At 52.7% G+C, this 20737-nt stretch overlaps 8 protein-coding genes across 8 annotated transcripts; 3 read left to right on the forward strand and 5 right to left on the reverse strand.

The window, feature by feature from the left end:
- Positions 1-426: 426 nt before the first annotated feature.
- Z520_03921 (uncharacterized protein) lies at positions 427-1811 on the forward strand (the record flags this gene model as incomplete). Its single annotated transcript, XM_016774431.1, has 3 exons — positions 427-493; positions 812-1175; positions 1364-1811. The coding sequence occupies 3 exons, from the start codon at positions 427-429 to the stop codon at positions 1809-1811; spliced, it is 879 nt and encodes a 292-aa protein (XP_016634358.1).
- Positions 1812-2147: 336 nt separating this feature from the next.
- Z520_03922 (uncharacterized protein) lies at positions 2148-3327 on the reverse strand (the record flags this gene model as incomplete). The annotated part of the gene is made up of 2 exons (XM_016774432.1): positions 2148-3055; positions 3198-3327. 2 exons carry the CDS (start codon positions 3325-3327, stop codon positions 2148-2150), a joined length of 1038 nt encoding a protein of 345 aa, XP_016634359.1.
- A 1124-nt stretch (positions 3328-4451) lies between these two features.
- Positions 4452-7464, reverse strand: Z520_03923 (uncharacterized protein; the record flags this gene model as incomplete). Its single annotated transcript, XM_016774433.1, has 5 exons — positions 4452-6874; positions 6927-6970; positions 7021-7102; positions 7159-7255; positions 7351-7464. The coding sequence occupies 5 exons, from the start codon at positions 7462-7464 to the stop codon at positions 4452-4454; spliced, it is 2760 nt and encodes a 919-aa protein (XP_016634360.1).
- A 1171-nt stretch (positions 7465-8635) lies between these two features.
- Z520_03924 (uncharacterized protein) lies at positions 8636-10315 on the reverse strand (the record flags this gene model as incomplete). The annotated part of the gene is made up of 1 exon (XM_016774434.1): positions 8636-10315. One exon carries the CDS (start codon positions 10313-10315, stop codon positions 8636-8638), a length of 1680 nt encoding a protein of 559 aa, XP_016634361.1.
- A 450-nt stretch (positions 10316-10765) lies between these two features.
- Z520_03925 (uncharacterized protein) lies at positions 10766-11461 on the forward strand (the record flags this gene model as incomplete). Its single annotated transcript, XM_016774435.1, has 1 exon — positions 10766-11461. One exon carries the CDS (start codon positions 10766-10768, stop codon positions 11459-11461), a length of 696 nt encoding a protein of 231 aa, XP_016634362.1.
- An 11-nt stretch (positions 11462-11472) lies between these two features.
- Positions 11473-12751, reverse strand: Z520_03926 (uncharacterized protein; the record flags this gene model as incomplete). The annotated part of the gene is made up of 5 exons (XM_016774436.1): positions 11473-11727; positions 11778-11837; positions 11900-12323; positions 12412-12511; positions 12628-12751. 5 exons carry the CDS (start codon positions 12749-12751, stop codon positions 11473-11475), a joined length of 963 nt encoding a protein of 320 aa, XP_016634363.1.
- Positions 12752-15238: 2487 nt separating this feature from the next.
- Positions 15239-16508, forward strand: Z520_03927 (uncharacterized protein; the record flags this gene model as incomplete). The annotated part of the gene is made up of 3 exons (XM_016774437.1): positions 15239-15529; positions 15582-15820; positions 15884-16508. The coding sequence occupies 3 exons, from the start codon at positions 15239-15241 to the stop codon at positions 16506-16508; spliced, it is 1155 nt and encodes a 384-aa protein (XP_016634364.1).
- A 1466-nt stretch (positions 16509-17974) lies between these two features.
- Positions 17975-20038, reverse strand: Z520_03928 (uncharacterized protein; the record flags this gene model as incomplete). The annotated part of the gene is made up of 5 exons (XM_016774438.1): positions 17975-18719; positions 18789-19201; positions 19259-19368; positions 19421-19721; positions 19781-20038. 5 exons carry the CDS (start codon positions 20036-20038, stop codon positions 17975-17977), a joined length of 1827 nt encoding a protein of 608 aa, XP_016634365.1.
- Between the last annotated feature and the right edge of the window lie 699 nt (positions 20039-20737).

A 20737-nucleotide genomic window follows, 5' to 3' on the forward strand; every position in this document is an offset into this window, starting at 1 on the left:
AGTTATCTGCACGAAAGGGCTGTCAAGGGGAAGACATTATAGATATTAACTTTTGAGAGAAGAAAAGGCACGAGGAAAGACGACACAAAAGCGAAAAGTCCTCACCTGTTTTGTTTATTCAGTCCGGAAGCGACAACGCTCACCAGGCGTTCTCACTTTTATTGAATTCATTCCCCTTTTTTTCCTCTCTCTCTTTCACCCTCCTTTCTCAAAGGGAAAGGGGAACTGAGCGTCTGAGGCCTCGAGCTCGAAGCGAGAGAAGGAAAAAGAAAGAAGAGGGACCCAGGGAGTCCACAGAAAGAGTTACTTTGGGGCCGTGGGATTTCCCCTCTCGACTTTTCTCTTGTTTGTGTGTGTTCGAAGGTCCTCGGCAAAGATTATCAAAAGGGCAGGAGAAAGGCTGGGGGGCTTTGCATTGCAAAAGAAATGGCGGCCATCAAGGATTTTGATAGCCTGTTCAGGCTGGATGGGAAAATTGCCGTCGTCACTGGTGGTACGTTCCCAAAAAAACTCTTTTCTTCCTTTGAAACACAGTCTCCGTCTTTGTCGATTGCGATATGCGTGTCCCAACTCCAAAACAAGGGCTTTGAATGGACTTTTGGGGGGGATGGGTAGAGACAGGAAAGACAAGAGGGTTTTCATCGATCACCGTCACGGTCTCGTCTACTCCCTTTTCTCTATGCCCCTTCTCTTCCTCCAAAAAAGGAGCAAAAAAGGCCCAAGAAAAAAAGAAATTTGAGCTCAAACCAACAAAAAATGAATGCTTTCTTGATCTCACCACTCACACACAATGTCCTCCCTCTCTGAACAGGCTCCCGCGGCATCGGCCTCTACTGCGCCACCGCCTTCCTCCAAGCCGGCTGCTCCAAGGTGATCATCACGGCGCGCAACGCCTCCAACCTCGCCCAGGCCGTGGACCAACTCAACGCCCTGCCCAACATCCGCGGGAAGGCCGTCAGCATTCCGGCCAACGTCGGCCACACGGACGAGATCGAACGTTTTGTCCGCGACGTACAGGCCGAGATTGAGAAGGATGAGAAACCCGGCAGGGGGTTGGATATTTTGGTCGCCAACGCCGCGGCGAGTTGGGGGGGACCGTTCGAGACGTTTGAGGATTGGAAGAGCGAAAAGACGTTGGATTTGAATGTTAGGGGGGTTTTCAATTTGTGCAGGCTGTGCGTATTACCCACCCTGTCTCTCCCTCTTTCTGTTTTTCTGTGTGCTGCTGATCAACTGGCGCTGTTCCTTCACTCTGTTGATTTTCCGTGCCCTCTTGATCTTGCGTCATACCACCATCTTGTGACCACGACGTGTGGATGACTTTATCGAGAAATGGACATGGGGCTGATAATGTGAGCAACAGCATGGTCCCCCTCCTCTCCAGCGCCGCCACCCCGTCCTCCCCCTCCCGAATCCTCATCACCTCCTCCGTCGGCGGCATCATCGTGCCCCACGTCGGCGCCCGCGGCGCGATCATGTACTCGGTCTCCAAAGCCGCCGCGCACCACCTAGGCCGCAACCTCGCCTTGGAACTCGTGCCCAAAAACATCACCACAAACATCATCTCCCCCGGGTTTTTCCCCTCGCGGCTCGCGAACCCCCAGATTGACTACCTGGGCGGCGAGGACGTGGTGGGCGCGCAGAATCCCATGGGCAGACTGGGTAGGGCCGAGGATATTGCGGGGTTGGTGGTGTATTTGTGTTCTCGGGCGGGGAGTTATGTTAACGGGGAGGATATTTCGCTGGATGGAGGCGCGAGGTTGAGGGTCGGCACGCATCCGGGGAGTTTGGACAGGAGGAGTAAGCTGTGAGTGAATATGGGATGGAAGAAGATATAGAGAAAAGGTGGGCGGAGAAGGGGGAGAGAGAGAGTAGATAAAGGGAGGGAGGAAGGATGAGGCTGCGTACTGGATTAGGTGGCTAATTAAACAAAGTAGAGACATTCCCCGTTTGTCTTCTTGATTTCATTGCTGGATTGTAGTAGGCCTGACCTCCAGGTTAGCATGGCAAGGCCAAGCAAGGACGTCCAGCTCCTTGATAGATTTCTTTCTTCGCGTTCCGTCCATCCCATGAAGCTCGACCACTGGGTTTGCAAATACAGTCACATAAACTCTTCCCCTTCTTCTTCTTCCTCCCGGCTTAATCGACTAGCTATCGGCCTCCCAAAATCCGACAGGCTCCTTCACCAGCACCAGACTCGCTCCGATCCCCTCACTATCCAGCGCCATCTCGTCAACCTCATCCTCGCCCTTCGCCTCTCCGAAAAGCCTCACCTCTCTAATCCCCACCCCTCTCTCTTTCAACCACGCTTCATCCTCTTGATCCCTCGGCGCCCGAATCACCACCCCGACCCTCCCCTTCAGGCGCTTCATAGCCTCCTCATCGGGATTCGGCGTACTCAACAAAAAGCTCACGCTCGTGGTCGGTCTGTACCGGTACCCGCCCTGGACTTTGGGTTTCACGCCCAGAGCCGAGGTGTATAGGCGTATGTAACTGTCAATCTTCTCCTCGGGGACCAATACCTCGACGGAAACGATCCCTCGCGCGCCACAGGGGTGCGTCTCGGAGATGTCTGTCTCGGTGTACGGCACTCTCAGGTTCCGATCCGTCACGTCGTGGCAGAAGAACGGCGTGTCGAGTCGTCCCGTTGGGAAGTATGTTTCGAGCGGCTGAGGTACATTCTCTGCGGAGTTGTCCAGGAGCGGTTTCGTGACGTGCCATTGGACGTCTTGGCCGTCTTTTCGCTTGCGACCGCCGGCGAGCGGAGGTCTGAAACGTACTCCTAGCCCACCGTCACCCGCGCCGGCACTACCTTCTGAGAGCTCCTCCGTTGACGAGGATTGAGATTCGGAAGGAGGCTGCGGTTTCGATTCTAAGCGCCTCGTAACTTCGTCAAAAGTGTCGTGTGCAGAGGACGGGGTTGTAAGTGCAAAGTCAATTAGTCCCGGTGATTTTGACGCCCAGTCAAAGAACTCTTTGGGTTCGGTAATCCAGTTTATTAGCTCGATGTAAGTGCCATCAGGGAAGATGATGAGTTTGTTCCGTGAGGAGCCACCTTGACGCAAGTAATGTTAGATGCCATTTGAATCGCAAAAGAACGGGACGACGAGCAAATTAAAGACGAGGCGACACTCTTGGTGTGAGGATTCGCCGGTCTTTAGCTCTCAAATCCCTCTTTCTCTGGTTGACAAACATACCGGCGTGGGTCCCGCCCTCAATGATGGTGAAGTTGTCACTCAACCACGGCGGCGGGTTCTCAAAGTCCGGCGTATCAAGGAGCAGAATCACATGGTCGAAGCTATAAGGCGAAATGGTTTCGCCCGCCATGTTGCCGGCACCAGTGGAGGCGAGATATGACCCAAGAGGCAATGAATAGGGAGCCTATCAATATGTAAATCTTTCTCTCGCGGGCCGAACAGAAGTTCTTCGTCGCCTGAAAACTAGGTCTCGGGATAATATTCGCAGAGCAGGGGGGAACAGGAGAATCTAAATTTCGTTAATGAATGTATCCGAAGATGAATGGATGTTCACAAACCTACTGGATCCGAATCGTTGGGTGATCGACAGAGGACCCAGCTGAGAGCCGATCAGGGCAAGTTCAGCACGTGTTGCAGATCCCGGACTTCATTATCCGACTTACTTCAGGGCAAGATCCCTTGAAAGAACACGCTGTAGATGAGATTCACCGGCGACGTAGAGGAACAGGATGAGTCATGATTTACTCTTGTCCACCAGTTGTCGACTGATGTAAAGAGAGACTCGGATACGAGGATACGGAGTGGGCAAACGTGACAAACATGCCAAACGGGCCAAATTTTCTAGATATGTTTGACATGTTTGCAGACAAGGCTGGTGTCATGCATCAGGCAGAAGATACTCGTTACAACTGAAACGTCGACATATGTACCTAGGTACTCTGTAGTGAGAGGGAAGAGCATGCCAGCAGCAATACGACGTATACCATGACATTCACTTTTGCATTTGCACAAGGCCGCCCATAGTGGACTACTGTGATGGGGGATAGAGCCTGGTCGGAGTAGACAAGATACCCGTCCCTCAACCGAGTGGTTTGGCTCTACCCTTGACAAGTTGAGGAGGTTCTCGACTTGCATCTTGGTGTTTGGTGTCTTCACCCTCCTTCCTCCAACATCCTTGCCGCTTACCGCAATAAAGCCCAAATGCCGCGTTCGGCGGATTGCAGAGCATCCAACGCACTGCAACGGCTTGCTTCGCCATCATCATGCATGCATGCTTGCAGATCAGATACCTCGATGTCGAAATCCGACTCTGCCCTCGTCCCTCTATTGGTCCGAATCAATCGATCTCGCCTTCTACCTCATAACCCCCAGATATTGGTCATATTGTACAATAGTAGTTCGTGGACTCCATCAAACACCATCGCGAAAAGAGAAGCAATGTGGTCGCATATAACGCAGCTTTCTATCCATTTCCTACTCTTTGGTTGCCACTGACTGCTGTTTATTCTGCAGCTTGACGTCCGTGGTCGTGGGAGGTGCATCGTCAGATTTGTTCGTTACATTGGAGAGACTGATCGCGATTTTGCGAGGTTTTCGGCCGTCGGTGTGATTCCCAGTCTCCGCGGTATTTGTCGATATGGGGGGGCTCTCACCGCCTGCCTGCTTCGATCGCAGAAAGCCCTTTTTCCGACGTAAGCCGCCTTGGGAGGAAAAGCTAGAAGTGCTGGATGATGAATTTCTGCGTTTCGGACCGCTAGAAAGCTTGCCGAGCTCGTCGTCTTCATCATCTTCTTGCCGTCGTCGTTTCTCCGTCATTCTTTCGGGCGCTTGCTGCAATTCGCTTTCGGCGACTGACTTGATCTCCGGTGATGGCTGCAACTTCTTTTCGGGTGTTGCTCTTGGTTCGGGGGAAGAGACATCCTTAGTGCTGTCCGGGGTGAGTGGAGTATTGGGGGTTGCATCAGCTTTGGCATCCATCGCTTCGTCCTCGTCATCGTCAGGATAATCTACAAGCGGCTTGCTGATCGGACTGGCGCTCCCGTTCATCATTTCAGCCTTTATCCGTCTTCGGTGCCACTGGTTCACCCTTTCAGACACGTCCTTTATATTGTCACGGTCAGAATCTTCATCTGCTTCATCCTCTTCGTCATCGGAGGCGTTGAAATAGTCCTCTTCGCTTGCATCCATTTCCGGCAAACCCTGCCACCGACCATTGATATGTGTCCGACTCATAGGCGGCGTTGCATCGTCCTGGCTGAACAAGGTGTGTTCGGGTTCCGGGTGCTCGGTCGTCAACTGCTCAAACCTCAGAATAAGATTCTCAAATGTGTCGACGTAGGTGATATCCTGGATCTTTTCACGGTAATGCTCCCCAAGGTGGATAATGATCGGCTTTATTGTCTCCTTTCGGATAAACTCGAACAGTTCTAGACACGCTGAATTGAGGAGGTTATCGCGCGGCATGGTGTCAATGACAATTCCCAGAATGGAGTCGAAAGCCCCGCTTTTGATGACCTGCGCGGCATAGAACTGATCTTGCAATGAGATTGCTGTCCTGAAAAATTTCAAAGCAGTCAGTTTCAGCGGCTTCTGGGGAACTTGCAAGAGTTGGGCAACTCTTGGTGCTAGGTTCTCAGACAGGACGAAGGGTCGGCTTCTCATGGAATGTTGGCGGACAAAGAATGTCAATATCTCGACCAAATACGAGAACAACGACACCTCTTGATAGCTGAAGCTCTGCATCGATTCCCTAGATTCGAGGTCCTTCAGCGGTTGGAACAACTTTCGACATGATCGGTCAAAGTTGTCCTGTGCAAATTGCTCATTCGCCTGCTGAGTTGGGGTCATCTGCGGCCTTGAGAGTTTCGTCATGAATTCGGAGTTTTGTCGGTTGCCCATAGGGTCATTGGAAGGCGGTTGCGGATCAAGTAAGATCTTGATAGCGTCTGCCAGCTGGTTTTTCACGCCCAAATCAGTCTCGGCATGCAGCAAGTCGATCAGCGTGTCCGTCAATGGAACCTTCCTTTCGGATACAGCCTTGAGCATGTAGCCTCGCATCATATTAGGGTCATGGTCAAGTAGTGCCACAAGGATGTCAATGCCAGTCGTTCTCATTGACGGCTCTGGATGCTTTACCGCAAAAGTAATGACCGAGAAGAGACCGTGTGCGATGAAGTTGTTCAGGAGGCTCGCTCTCGACTGCATCTGGAGCGTCTTCGCAATCGCCGCACATTGCTGCAAGAAGTGCACGGCCTGTTCCTTCCGCTTGATATCCGTATTGTCGTTGCTGAAGATGGCAAAGAGTTCCTTCAGAAAGGCAGTGTTGCCCTGGAGATGTTGTACAATGTCGACCTGATTAAAGAATATGAGGGAATTCAAGACGCCAAAGGTGGGGTCGTCCAGGATGCGCGCCAGCACCACGTCCTTCAGATACTGCAGCCGCCAAGTCTGTCGGATTTTCCGTTTGATATTTTGGTCTTTGATCTCCACCACCTCTTTATATCTCGATTCATCCGATAAATACTGTCTATGGTTGGCTTTGTGCGTGGGAAAGTCCGGATCATACTCGAGTGCCCCGACGACGCCAATGATGATGTCGTCCGTGACCAAGTGCTCAATGATGGTATTATCGTTCATCAGAATCAGGGCCTTCATAATATTGCACAGCCGATGTAGATCCGGTAGACTCTCCAGGTCCTCTGCCATTTCAACCAGTGGTATCAATTTGAGAAGATATTCTTCACGGATCAAAAACTTGGCCAGAGCTTCGCGCCCACCCTGGGTTATGCTCGCATGTCGGATACTTTGCTCGATCTCGTCCAGATTATTCAACTCGGGGGGATTGAGGGTGAAAGAGCTTGTGATATTTTCGAGAGCATCGTCCGAGAGGCCATCATCTGTAATATCAACTCAGCCTACGGACTCGGCAAAGTCGCGTGAGATGCTTACCGGGAAGGGACAACAACTGCTGCTGGACTTGGTGCACGAAATCCCTGGAGCATCATTAGACCATCGCGCAAGCCAAAATGAGCGGTGCCCGTACCATATCACTGCACAGCCTTCGGCCTCCTGGAAACTGAGGGCCATGTCAGTGCCATTGGTCTCGGTCCACACAATGAGTGTTTCTAGAGGCGCGTCAGCCATCCCCCAAATCCTCAGACTTTGTTTTCGAATGGTGTACCTTGTTGCTTCTGATATCCATCGTCTTTGACAATACGGGTTTCTAAGAGCATGCGATCGGGCTGGTCTTCGGACTCGACGTAGATCCGCGGTTCATCCTGTGGACCCCATACGTTAGCGCGCGTGCTCTTTTTCTCGTCGCCGACGCTGCGGCTCCAGAATCTACGAGGCAACAGAGGCTTTGGAGGCATACATTGATGACTTGGCCGGTGCAAAAGCCAGTCCCTCTGTCGAACCAGTCATTGTCGCGCAGCTCATAAACTTTTACTCGCTTCTTGTCGTTGGCAAGCGGCGCCTGCATTGCCATGACTGAAGGAGAGAGAACAACGAATGAACATCAGCAGGCAGCGACCCTGTTATCAACTGCCGACTTTGTGTTTGATGGGTGGCGAGATGCGCAAAATTGAGGGAGTTTCGGGCGCAGGTGATACAAGAACAGGTGGCGCGGGGTGGATTTGCGGTCGAGGCAAAGGTTGCGGCCGATAGGATGAGACAAGCGCGCAAAGCTCCAGGCCGCGCTCAAACGATCGGATCGATGGGAGCGATGGGATGGATAAGGGCGTCTATTGCTGTGAGCCGAGAAGAGGTGATGTTGAGAAAGGTGAGATGGAATGGGTAGGGGATGACGTGCATCAACGAGTTGGGATGCCTTGTCTGGTGTCGCGATAATTTTGTGACGAGAGAGAATGGAAGTCCGTGAGGGAGCGAAGCCAGAGCCTGGGCCCGGGGCCTTGCGGCAGGCGAGCAGGGCTCTTTTGGACTGCGCAGATGCGGCTGGTGGAGCGACGGCTTGCCGAGACTGACAGCTGCCCACCGGGAAGTTTACGTGGACTAGCGTAATGGTGTGGGAAGACAGTGCGAGAGATCCACGCCGGGCGTGAGTGAGCTGATTAGGGAAATCCGAGTCAGCTAGTCGTCTCGATGGAATGCCTCTGGTGATGCTCTTGGCTCCCTTTAATTAGATTGTTTGGTTCAGTATTGAAGGACAGCGTATTGATGCAGCATAGATCGTGAGGTAAAGGCAGGGAAAGGCTAGAAAGATGGAGGCGGGAGGCGTGGGTAAATGCAGGAGGGAACATGGCGAAATGCCAGGAACCCGAAGCTGGCCTTGATCGTGGGCGACGGGTGCTTGATGGGCATCCCTGGGCATCGACAGGCGCCCCCCTGTAGCCCCCCGGATGTGATTCGATTGGGTCCATCTTGCAGCCTCGGGCCCCCTTCGGTCCATGTGACATCATGCTCGGGCGCCCCAACCAGGGTCAGCTAGGGCCCATATTTAGCTGCCACGCCATTATTCTTAGAAGCGGTCGCGGTTGGTGGTACATCTATATCAGTGACGTGGGAACCAACCCGCAACCACCGTCTCCCTCCCCACCTGCAGCTTGCTGCTCCCATACCAAAATTATTACGGGCTTCAAAATGTCAATTCTACAGATCCAAGAGCTTTTCGAAGTCTCTTGCGCATCCGCTTCAGAGGGCTAATATATCGCTACAGCTCTCTCCCACCACCTGTCACCGATCCACCACCCGACCGTTCGCGAACCTTTCTGATTCCACGTCCACCACCCTTCATCCTTTCCGCCTGGTCCAAACCCTATCCCACGGAAGAGACTGATCGGGACGGGCTCGAAAAGCCAAAGTCCAGAGTTTGCAAAGTCGTTGGCTAATAATGGCCCTGTGGAGTAAAGATACAATACCACAACCAGCGCGTTCACTGTCTGGCCTACGGCCGACGGGAGATTCTTGACCCCGGAAGCGTGTCTGTGCAAGGATTTGACTATGAAAGATTGTAGGAGAATGCCAATCCCTTGTAGGAAAAAGAACAACAAGGGGCCGGAAAACGGACGAGAGCCATTGAGGGAAAATGTGGTGTAGCTAGCACTCGCGTGGATTGATCCTGACAACGTGAAAGCGACCAGAAGCTGAACGATTCGAGCTGCCTCGCCACGAACATCCATGTTCAATCTCTCAATCAAGACTCTGGATGGTTCGGAGATGCCAAAACGAAACATCTGGTGCCAGCATCTGCCCCATAATCCTGCTAAGCCAGAGTACAGGACCGAGGTCGACAATGATTGCCAATAAGCCGGATACATCCATGGTTCCAAAAGAGGCGCTTTCGTGATCTTTGTGACATCGACAAGCGCGGGAAGGATGCTGGCGAAGAATAACGGACTCAGGCTGAAGATTAACGTCAATGCAGACACCACTCCAGACATCGAAATCCCAAGCCGAACAAAGCGTGTGGCGAACGGAACAGTATTGTTGATGTGAGCAAGCCATTGCCAGGGTGTAGGTGACTCCAATGATGCTACGCCCAGAAAGTACGGGTCTGTGATCATGACTGTCTTGACGAAATCAAGAACGAGATAGCTGAGGATAAAGCCTCGTAATGCTTTCAATTGAGGAGACCACGGGTATTGCGAAGTAGACGAAGATGCCCGGCTTTGGTCATTGCTGACCACCGCGGCAGAATCGGGTTGGAATGTCTCTCGCGGTGTTGATGGGTCAATTGGCCCTACTGTTGAGATTCGATGTCCCCAGCCCACTGCTCGAAAACTCGTCATAAGGTCGAGCGTCCAGTCAAGGACATGGATCTTGTCCGAGTTGTAAGGAAATCCCTGCCATACCAGCTCGTATGCTTCTCGATAAGGTCTCTCAGGGCGAGGGAAGATTTGCTCCGTGTTGGAAAATGGATACGCAGTGGCCACCCTCTGGTTCGTCGTGTCAACGTCTTGACATGTTGCTAGGAGCTTGTCGGGCTCAGAATCTGCACTCTCTGTCTTGACTGCTCTTCTTTCAAGCCTTCTGAAATCTCGCCCCACGTCGTTGCACAAGAGAAGAGCGCCAGACATGATGACGCCCCAAGCGCCCGACAAACCAATACCGTAGCCAGCAGCAAACCAGAGCGTCCTGCGATAGCATGCCACATAGACCCCATGGAAGAGAACCGAAACGAAAGCGATATATCGGACCGCTCTGGCCAGCTTAGGGCGAAGCTTGGGAGTGATTGCGAGAGCGAGGAGTAGATATAAGGCTGGTAGCGAGTCCCATGGATATAGAAAGGGAATGTACTCGTTTGTCGCTATGGCCAGGTCATATTGACGCTGACGCTTTGCTAGCGTTGCACGGTAGAGTGAAACATGTTCGTTGGTCATTGCTGGCCCTGACAAGGAGTACGGTGGTGAGAGACAAATGATAGAACTCGAGAAGAGCGGCAGAAGGCCAGTTCAGTGTCTCTAGTCATGACGTCTTGGAGGGCGATTGATCTAACCATCCGCAAGGAGCTGTACGGCTGCATCGAGCAGGATGTGTACGGAGAATGTAGGCTACTGTCCTTTAGACCCATCATAGCCTGGGCTGTCAGCTATCCCGTGAAGTCACTCTGGAGAGCTCCGTCAAAGTATCCCAGTCTCTTAATAGCTGCACCATGGCTATCGTCCAAATTGGGTTTGGTCTTGGGATTCTGGAGAAACATCAAGACTATTTCAGTCACTTACAACCTTTGGTTTTTCACGTAGAACCAAACAGGCTTCTTATATGTCCCAGGTACATGCTCTTGGGCGATAGTGTACTCAATTGTAAGTACAGCGCGTCGTCTCTCCGCTATGAATCCCATTGAGGGGTTACCCTCTTCGTGCTACTATGTTCCCAGTTTCATTACTCTGTCCGAGGAGCAGCAGATCCTTGACAACATCCACAAACTTCCCGAGTCCAAGTGGACTGTTCTCACCCACCGGCGTCTGTTGTCCCTGCCCTCGACCTTGACCGGTTCTGCGCGTGACACCCTCCTCGCAGCCCCCATGCCAGCCTACCTCGATGCGATTGTCACCCGTCTTCAACAAGGCGGATATTTTGAGAATTCCACGCACAAGGCTCCCAATCATGTCCTGATCAATGAATACAAGCCAGGAGAAGGAATCATGCCTCATGAAGATGGTCCTGCGTACGACCCAATCACGGCGACAGTGAGCTTGGGTGGTCACACTGTACTCGAGATCTACAAGAAGAACGAAGCTGGCGAACGAGAAGCGAAGCCCACTTGGCGAATTTTGCAAGAACCCCGGAGTCTGCTGGTGACCACGGGCGAAATGTATATCAACACACTACATGGTATTTCAGAGACTCGGACGGATGAGAATCTTAACGGCCAACAAATTGTCAACTGGAATCTCCTCGGTGACCAACAACCCTACGAGATAGGACACGCTGAACGGCAAACACGCATTAGTCTTACCTTACGTGACGTGATCAAGGTTGCCAAACTGGGAGGTGCCCTGAAGTTCATGAACAAAAGGCCGTAGCGCTATCTCTCCTATTTCTGGCTCTTTGAGAGAATCTCTCCCCGTGGTGCTGGCATCATGGCTCCTTCGGGGGGCTGGTGTTTACTTTTAAAATGGTCCACCATCTCCGCCATTGTCACCCATTCGACGCCTTCGTGTTTGTTGATGTGCTCGATCAGTCTTTCATGCATGAGCAACACATGCGGTCTGCCTGATACATCTGGATGGATTGTCATGGGGAAATAGAATACCTCTTTCTCTTCTCTGTAAAAATAGTCGAAATGATCCTGGCAGCACTCAGAATTACGGATTCAGACGGAGGACGGTTGCTACTTACCCGCCACAAATCTTCAACGTCTCTCGGATTTACCCAGCCATGGCTGTTTGGCACCTTTTTCTGCACAAATCTATCAGCTTGTCTGACGCGGAGTCATGCCTCCATCGACTCCCGGAACTTACCATGAACATCATCGGCGGCAAGTCATCCAGATACCAGTTTGCTGGAATTTCCACAAGGCCAGTTTCCTGGCCTTTGGTAAAAGGCTTCATCCATTCTTTGGCAGGTTTCCCAAAGTCGATCTTTGTCCAATTGTCTCCTGTCCGGAGATAGTATGCCTGACAGTCATGGTGACTCATGCTGTGGTCATACTCAATGCCGTACTGAAGCAATAATTCTGTCGCTTCTCTGCTGACCTCCCACCATGGGGCCACGATTCCTCGAGGCGTCTTTCCATGACAGAAATCTGTGAGCATTCGATACGTATAGTCAAGCACATCGCGTTGCTGTTCGAATGTCATATCAACGGGGTTCTCATGGCTGTATCCGTGCAATCCTATCTCATGGCCAGCGTCGCGGATCATAGCACATTCTTCCGGGAACGTTCTGTTTACGAGGCGAAATCAGCTTGCAAAGCAGTTGAAGCATCAACCTACTCTTGGACAGTCAATTCCACGGATGAGCAGACACTTACTCTAAGCTATGACCAGGAATAAACCAAGATGCCTTGATGTTGTATTTCTCAAACAGCTTCAACAGCCTTTTCACACCTTCTGTGCCGGCAAAGTAACCTGCTCAAACAGAACATGATGGGATTTCTCTCAGCTCTCTGCAGTATGCTGTCTCTCGCACCATTGGTTGAAGGTTGACTCTGGGGCTTGCCAGCCAACGATGTCTGGTCTCGACGTACCTCGAGAGATGTCACTAGTCGAGTCTTCGCCCTTGTACGAGCCCAGCCATCCTGCTATAGCGTCTATGTCGACGCCATAGGACACTAGGATTCGTCTCTTCGGCTTCGAAGTGTCCTCAGACATGATGGTAATTGATTCCACAAATCTCCCCTGTCGTTGGCAACAATGTCGTGGATTACCCAAAGTCTATACAAGCAATGCACAAGAAGACTGGTCAGAGCAAGAGAACTTCACTCGCCAAAAGAGGACGGGTAGACGACCGATAAGGCCATATCTTCTCCGTGCCTGGAGATGTCCGCCATGTTCGTTTCCATGACGTTTAGAGAATGTCCGAAGATCTCCTGCGGTTTATCCACTACTGTAGCTGCGACGAAAGATGCGGAGAGGCATGATCCACAATCACTGGGGTATCAGTCCACAGCACTCTTATCTCATTGCCGACATCGACAGCCTTGGTAAACAATGTCTCTTTTAACCAGCTGCTTGAATTTTGACACAAGTCAAGTCAGGAGGGCAGAAGCCAGGCGAATCGCTATCCAAGCCAAGATTAACAAGATCTTTTGACCATGTAACACGTGCCCCAGAAGGAAGACAATTGGCGCTCCATCATCAGGGGGCATGCATCTGGTGGATCTCGCATGGCCTACGCTTCTGTCGTCCTCATGGGACAGCTGTTGCGAACCACCAACAACTCCTCTGCCTTGGGCAAAATGTTATGGTGAACGGCGAATTCTTTACATGCCCAACTAACACCACCCTCGCCCTGACTCGTTACAATCAGCTGTCTCAAAGCCAATGGATGGAACCAACGGCGTGGTCGATGAAGGCTTCAGTATTTTCCTCTGCCCAATCGTCCTGCCCCTCGTCTACCTCAATAACGAACCTTCCCGGCCAACTATCGTCCGCACCGTCGCCTCATTCCTAACTATCAATGTCGGAATCTGAGGAAATCAAATTGGACCAACACTGTCGATATGTTTTGATTGACTGTGGCCGGGCTGATTAAGAGTGGTTGTCCTGACAGTCAGGCGCATACATTCAACGCGAGGTTTGGGAGGGATTCAATCGCAGATGTAGCAACGGCCATCTTTCGTTTTATCCCTTCCTCTCTGGTAAGGCCTTCACTGACCAGGTAATACTGATGTGCCTACGGTGATCTCCTCCATATGTTGGGCGATACGGCTGTCTGATATCGAAAGTTGATTGACCATTTGGCGGCGTCGTTCATTCTCGGTCTGCTCTTCCCCCTCGTCGGGATCTACCTATCTGGTGGCGGGTATTGGATGACTGAATGCTTCAACGAGAGATGACGGTCTCGACCTTCTGGCACTGTGTTGATCCATATGGTCGAGAAACCATACGAGGGCACATGCGCAGGAAGGGTCCAGAATAAGTTTTCATCGTGTGAGAGTGCCAGTTATCTACATATAATGTATTATATCCTTGTGCAAGGTCTCCCACTTGATCCACTTCTCCGCTTGGAGAACATCAGCCTTACGGGCCCCTTCCCCTTCCCCTTCCAGTTTGCCCCAGTTATACCCACAGCTTCCACGATGCAGTCCTGCAAATATAAATATTTACTCATACCGCTCTTTACAGCCTATATCTGGAGTCATCGGTACATACCTTGTCTTTGAACAACCCGCTCAAACGTGTACTCTGCTCCCTGCAGAGCATGCCGGAAACATTTGCCCTGGTGGGGAGATCAATAGGCGCTTGGGCCACCAACTACTCACACTCGTCCTCGTACCGAGTGCACATCCCCCAGCTTTATGACTGAATCTGCCCCCTCAATAATGCAAGCCACAGGGCCACCAAACCATCCACATTGTCATTACTGGGAGTCCAGCCACGGCCTAGGCCTTTGCTCATTCAGTGCTATTCCTCCGTGGCATCATGGGTGGGTGTTACAGGAGTCGAAGCCCCAATCTCTTGCTTCCCCCCTAGCCTTCTGATACGAGTACTTCTCGTGTTTCTTCCTCGCCCAATCTCCTTGGCTCTTTGCCGGCGACCCGAAGGATCTCATCGATGCGATTATTTAATCGAACCTTACTGCTCACTGCATTCACCCGGACGGGCATGGCGCTCTGACGGATTCCTGCCACAATCATGCCGGTGCGTAATGGCAGCTTGCCAGCGTGTCGTTCTGCCGCCCTGTTCGTCTATTGTCCAGTCAGGCATGGTTCCCCCCATCGGTTCCGCGCCTGGTGAATCCTTCTGGTGATCACCACCGATTGCGTCCAGCCTGTCAGTCCCTGCAGCTGGGCCGGTCCCACCGGGAACCAGGGCTTACCTACTCGTTCTCCCACCTCGGCACCGGCTGAGCCGACTTCGATCACCGAAAATCAGGCTCTTTCTCATACAGCTGTGTCTTGTTAGTAACCTCATTCCCCAGTCGCTTCACCGAGTTATATGACTCCCACGGAGCACGAAAGCAGGACAAAAGCTGCCGAGTTCAACACAGCAAGCGCCCTGGGGCGCGGCAAGGGCGCGACGGCAGACCAATGCCTGTGATCTCGCGCTTACCTGATTGCTCCCATCATTGCCAATCAGTCGCATGAGCGAAAACTCGATGGCTTAAGCCGCGTGGGCGACCATGTCGAAAGGATCATGCCTGAATATACCCTCTCTGCGGATCAGCTACGGGCTATCGACATCGCCGCCCGGGTCTCATCATGTCTGTCGCTCTCAGGCTCGTCCTTCACGATAATCAGCTTCCTCAGTTACCCGCCGCTGCGGAAACCTGTCAACCGTCTTGCTTTTTCCATTGCCGTCGCCAATCTCTTTGCATGTTCGGCGTATAGTTGGGGGATCCATCCGATCAAGGCTGGGCGAAATTCTGCATGGTGTCAAACGCAGGGGTTTTTCATCAATTGGTTTGTTATGACGGATCCGTTACTTGTACGCTGATCCCACATCGCCAGACGATCTTTCTCTGATGGTGTATATCCAGGTTATGATTATGGCGTTCAATGTTCTTCTCACCGTGCGCACGAAACGAAACGCTACCGAGCTGAAAAGGGTCGATGTGTATGCGATATTGTTGGCTTTTGTCCTCCCGTTCATCCCGGCTTTGGTATTTTTGTGCTGGAGGCCCAATGGGAAGACCGTCTATGGACCAGCGACAATGTGGTGCTGGATCGCCAAAGAATCGCAGATTTTGAGATTGGTGGCCTTTTATGTGCCGATTTGGTGAGTTTTGGTTGAGGCCGAGATCATCGCAAACTGTGCCGATGGCTGATCTACCTGCATAAGGTGTTTCATCCTAGTCGCCATCTTCCTATTCGCTTTGAGCGGCAAACAAATCCTCCTGGTGCGCCGCAAGGTCAAATCCGCCAAAGCCGAATGCGCTCTGCCCTGCGACGAGCCAGGCCTTGAAGGGAACAGTCCTCAACGAGACCGCCGTTTTTCGTCCTTTGCCCGAGCCTTCATGTCCTCCACGGCCACGGCGACGAGGAGGGACTTGGTCAGATCGGAGGTGCCCGGCTCCACTACAACCAGCAATCGCCACCATAACGGCGACGCGGACCGGGTGCCGGACCACGAGTCGCCCGAGTTCAAGGGCTTCGAACCGCTCGTGCCCATCTACTCTCGCGAAGTGCTGGACCTGGAGTCCCAGAACGGATCGTCGTCGCATGAGTTCTCGATCTCGACGGCGGCGGCGACGGCAACGCCCGGCTCTCCGACCGTCACCCTCGACCGGTCTGGCTCCGACCAGACGATGCTGCGGGTGACAGACCAATTCCCGCCGCGCAAGTCGTCATCGCGGTTCGACAGGATCCATTGGAAATATGCAAAGTTTGCGTTTTTGTGTACCATTGTTTTGTTCATTACCTGGGTATGTCCACCATTTTACCATTTCGCGCCCTTTCGGAGATGAATGGCCTCCGAGACACATCCCCAAATAAAGGCAGAACGGAAGAACGAGTCTAGCAAGCACCATCCCTCACCATCCCTCCATCCTCCTTTCCATTGCCCTTTTCCTTTGTGTCCACCCTCCGTCTCTCCTCCCAACCACAAACATCCTGATAACCCTGTCCCCGACCTCATCCCCATCCCAAGACTAATAAATCTATATATATGTCTCTGATATTTCTACGTCCACAGGTCCCCATCTCCGTGAATAGGGTGTACAACAACTTCATCTCCCCCAACCATCAAATCTACGGCCTGTATTTAACGTCGGCCGCGTGCATCCCGCTGCACGGCTTCGGCAATTTCGTCATCTACGCCACCACCAGCTGGGCCGAGTGCCGGGAGTTTCTGGCCTGCCACGCCTGCTCGGGCGACCGTCGGGGTTCGCGAAGGGGATCGTCGATTGTTGTCGTTGGCGGTGGCGGCGGCGGCGGTGCTAGTGCGGGTGCTGTGGGTGTTACGGTCGGGGGATTAGCGGCGGGAGGAGCGGGAGAAGGAGAAGGCCAGGGCGGGAAGAGGAAGAGGGAGAAGATGCCGATGCCGTTGCTCAGAGCGTGGGCGGAACGGGGAAGGGAGGCGTGGACGCGAGCACGATGAGATCCCCGGTTGCCCGTTATCGCTGACGACGGACGCTTCCGGTGTCAAAGCGCTGAGCAACACTGAGTGGCTTCTCCCAAGGAAAGTGGTTCACCGTATCAGCCAACTGAGTAACCAAACCAACCAACCAACCACCTGCAACCCGCCTACAACCGACGACGTATCTAGATCGTGCTCGCCCCGGGGGTTTCAATCCTCCACTCAGAACGATATGGAGTTTTGAATCAAGAATCAACCGAGGCCGGAAGGGTATGCGTGGGATGGGATGGCTAAAAAAGAAACCGAGCCGGACGGTGTGAGTGTGGGCGACTTTTCAGATACCACCTCACCTCGCCGGACGCGGTACCATTCTCAGCAGGATTCGAATAGCGATGGGGGAAACACGTACAAGGAAAAACCCCCGGGGGGTTTGTTCTTTCTCCGACTACAGGCTGGACATGGCGAGGAAAATATACCTAAGGGGATCTAGGCGACCTAGGAGCGTGTAATGGACGAATGATATCTGTGTCGATGGGGATGATACTACTACCTAGATAGGTAGGTAGGATACCATCGTGCACGAATCTGGATGACCATCAGGTCGTTTTCGATGTACATAGTCAGAGAGCATCGATACGAGGAGGCATGTATTGGGAAAGCAGTGCGAAGAAAACAGGGAAACAATGGTAGTGATCGAAGGGCAACTAAGATTGTCAGTTTAGTGCAGCTCCAGTAAAGCCCCAAGAGAAATGCTTCCTCTCCAGACCACAACCCCCTTTCCGCAGCGTTGCCTTTTTTATTTTGGTTGATACAATGTCCCCTGGGGCTCCAGCTTAAATGATAGCCAAATCTCCATTAAGCCGCGTGCTGGTCCTGATGATGGTGATGATGCTTCTTCGCATGCAGATCCTCCACTGGCGCATCAACGACGTAATTCATCGTCTTGCGCAAATCACCCAGGAACAAGCACATAATACAGGCCAGCGCCCCAAACGGCGCGGCGATAATGTACACGACGCGGATGGAATCCGCCAACGCTTGCTTCAGGGCCGTCACGCCAGCGGCGATGATGGCGGGAGTCACACCTGGGATGCTGGCAAGGGCGTCCGTTTTACCCGCGGCCAGAGCTTCGACGAAACTCGGGATCGAACTGGCTGGCAGGCCGGCTTTGGCGACCGCTCCGCCGACGCCGTGGGGGATGTTGGTGCCGAGTCGAGTGTTCAATGCCGCAGCGTATATGGCGGTGAAGACTGTGGCTGCTACCGCTCGAGACGAGGTCGTCACGGCGGTTGCCGTTGCTATCAGACTGTGTGGCGTGGAGAGCTGGACACCCGCAATGATCAGGATGAGTGGTGCCCCGAACCCAAATCCCGCGAGGCCGCTCATCACGACAGCGGTGGTGCTGTCCTTGGGTTGGATGGTAGTCCAGCCGATGATTGCGCCCGTGAAGATCAGAAACCCCAAAAGCAGCGGTTCGCGAATTGTGCGGAATCGAGTACTGGCATACCCCCAGATCACGGTGGAAATTCCGCCGGCAACCCAAAAGGGCATTTCTCGAGACACGAGTAGCAATGGATCCGTCTCGAAGAGCGACGTTGTCCTGAAAAAGCATGAGGTTAGTGTCTACCTTTGCCCTGGTGTTTAGAATAAGTGTGAGGGTAAGACGTACAGAACCGGATAGAAGACAATGTATGAGAACAGCATGATGCCCTCAATGAAGATCAAGCCAACACAAATCGCAAATGTGCGACCTGCCGCATTACCACCACGGAAAAGGGTGTGATTCATGATTCCGGTCTTGGTGCCTTTCCACTCGTAGATACCGAAAGCGATGAGGATGGCAATGCCCACAACAAGAGTCACCAATGTCCGCGAGTTTGTCCACGGGTACAGATTACCTCCCAGGTTCAGGCCAGTTAGGAACAGAGACAAGCCGGCAGTAAGGAGACAGCAGCCGGGAATGTCGATATGGCCTAGTTTCTGCCAGAAAGAGAGGTGGTCGAGCCTGGTGTGTCTCTTGGGTGGTCTATATCCCACAAAGATGCCTGCAGCCGTCGCTCCCCAAAGGCCGACTTGGATCCACTACTACCGATGAGCACATCTCCCGAGGTTTGGATGCATTGGAGGATTGTAACGTACGTAGAATCTGCGCCATCCGTCCTTTGGGTTGTGTTTCGTCAGGGCACCGATAGCCATGGGCCCCATAATAGCACCCAGAGCCGCGGCCACGTTCATGAATGCCTGAGCCACTAGCGACATTCATTAGTCGACTCACTCAGGATCGAGGCATGTTGCACTTACTCGGGCGCCATTTCCTCGGCAAGATCTCACTAGGAACGCAATATGCAAGCGGTACTGCTGCGAAGCCAAAGCCAATCAAGGTTTGGGCCACGATCAGTCTGTAGATGTTGCCTGAGCCCGGAGCAATGGCAGCTCCGATGAGCGAGATGAGGGACGAGCCCACGAGGATGCTCTTCCGAGCTTGGAAGGTGTCCGAGGTGAGAGAAATGACAGGTCCCAGAACTGCTTGCACAAGCGAAAGACTGTTGGGGACCCATGTTTGGGTTTTGGAGTTGTTGAGGCTATCGCCAATGAAGTTGAGCTGTTATGTAGATGATGAGCCACCGTTGCTACACGGACCGATCATGGAGGAACACTTACCACGGCCGGAGGGCCTTGCAAAGCCACAACTTGGACCATATTCAACAGGAACATGGAAAACAGGGCAATGTAGGTTCTCGCGTGAAGCTCTGGCTCTTCGTCGACTTCATCGTAGTGGAGATTGTGGTCATTCGTGTCGACATCCTCAATCTGCTTCTCACTAGAGACCTCTCTCTTCTCCTCGACCGAAACCATTTCGGCTCCACTAGGCTGAGCAGCCTTGCCTACACCGCCCTCGGCAACCGCGTGAGATGTCATGTCTATGTGGAATTCGATGATTTCCTTGCCCAGGGGCTTGGTAGGTATGGTAGGTCACAACAATCATGTCACTCGACAGGAAGGGACGAGTAGTGTCTTTGTAGTCTCGAGGCAATGGCTAGACCGATATTACCGCGATGCCAAATGCAGCCCATCACGGTCGAATCTGATAGGCTCGGGATATCCGTCTGTGTGCGGGGAGCAGAGATGAGATAGGACATTTGCGGATTTGAGTTCACTTGTGGTGGGAAGTTTGACCGCGATTGACAATGCCAGAGGTGTTTTGTGGGACGTGAAGAGAGGCCCAACATGCAGTGCCATGGGCGAGACTGCACTTCGCCCACTTTGGCAGCCTTGGCCACCTTTGGCCACCCACCCACCACCCACCACCCACCACCTTGGCCTGCGCTCTTGTTATCTGCGACCCTCTGCTAAAAAGAACCACCATCATGTGTTGGGGGCCCGTCAAAGGCCTGTCAAAGCTGCAATTCATCAAACGATCATCCCAAGAACAAGAACCTGACACGACTCAAGAGCCTGAAAGTGAACACCAGTCCACGGTTAATCATTTCAACCCACGCCAAAGGCCTCAAGGGGGACGGCGGCGGAAATGCCTCTGACTACCCACCTAGGTACCTCGATTAGCTGTGTGTGGGTAATGGCTATTCACTAATTGACAGACCGCCACAGGTCGACTTC

The sequence above is a fragment of the Fonsecaea multimorphosa genome (assembly GCF_000836435.1).
Source record: "Fonsecaea multimorphosa CBS 102226 unplaced genomic scaffold supercont1.6, whole genome shotgun sequence".
NCBI lineage: Eukaryota > Fungi > Ascomycota > Eurotiomycetes > Chaetothyriales > Herpotrichiellaceae > Fonsecaea > Fonsecaea multimorphosa.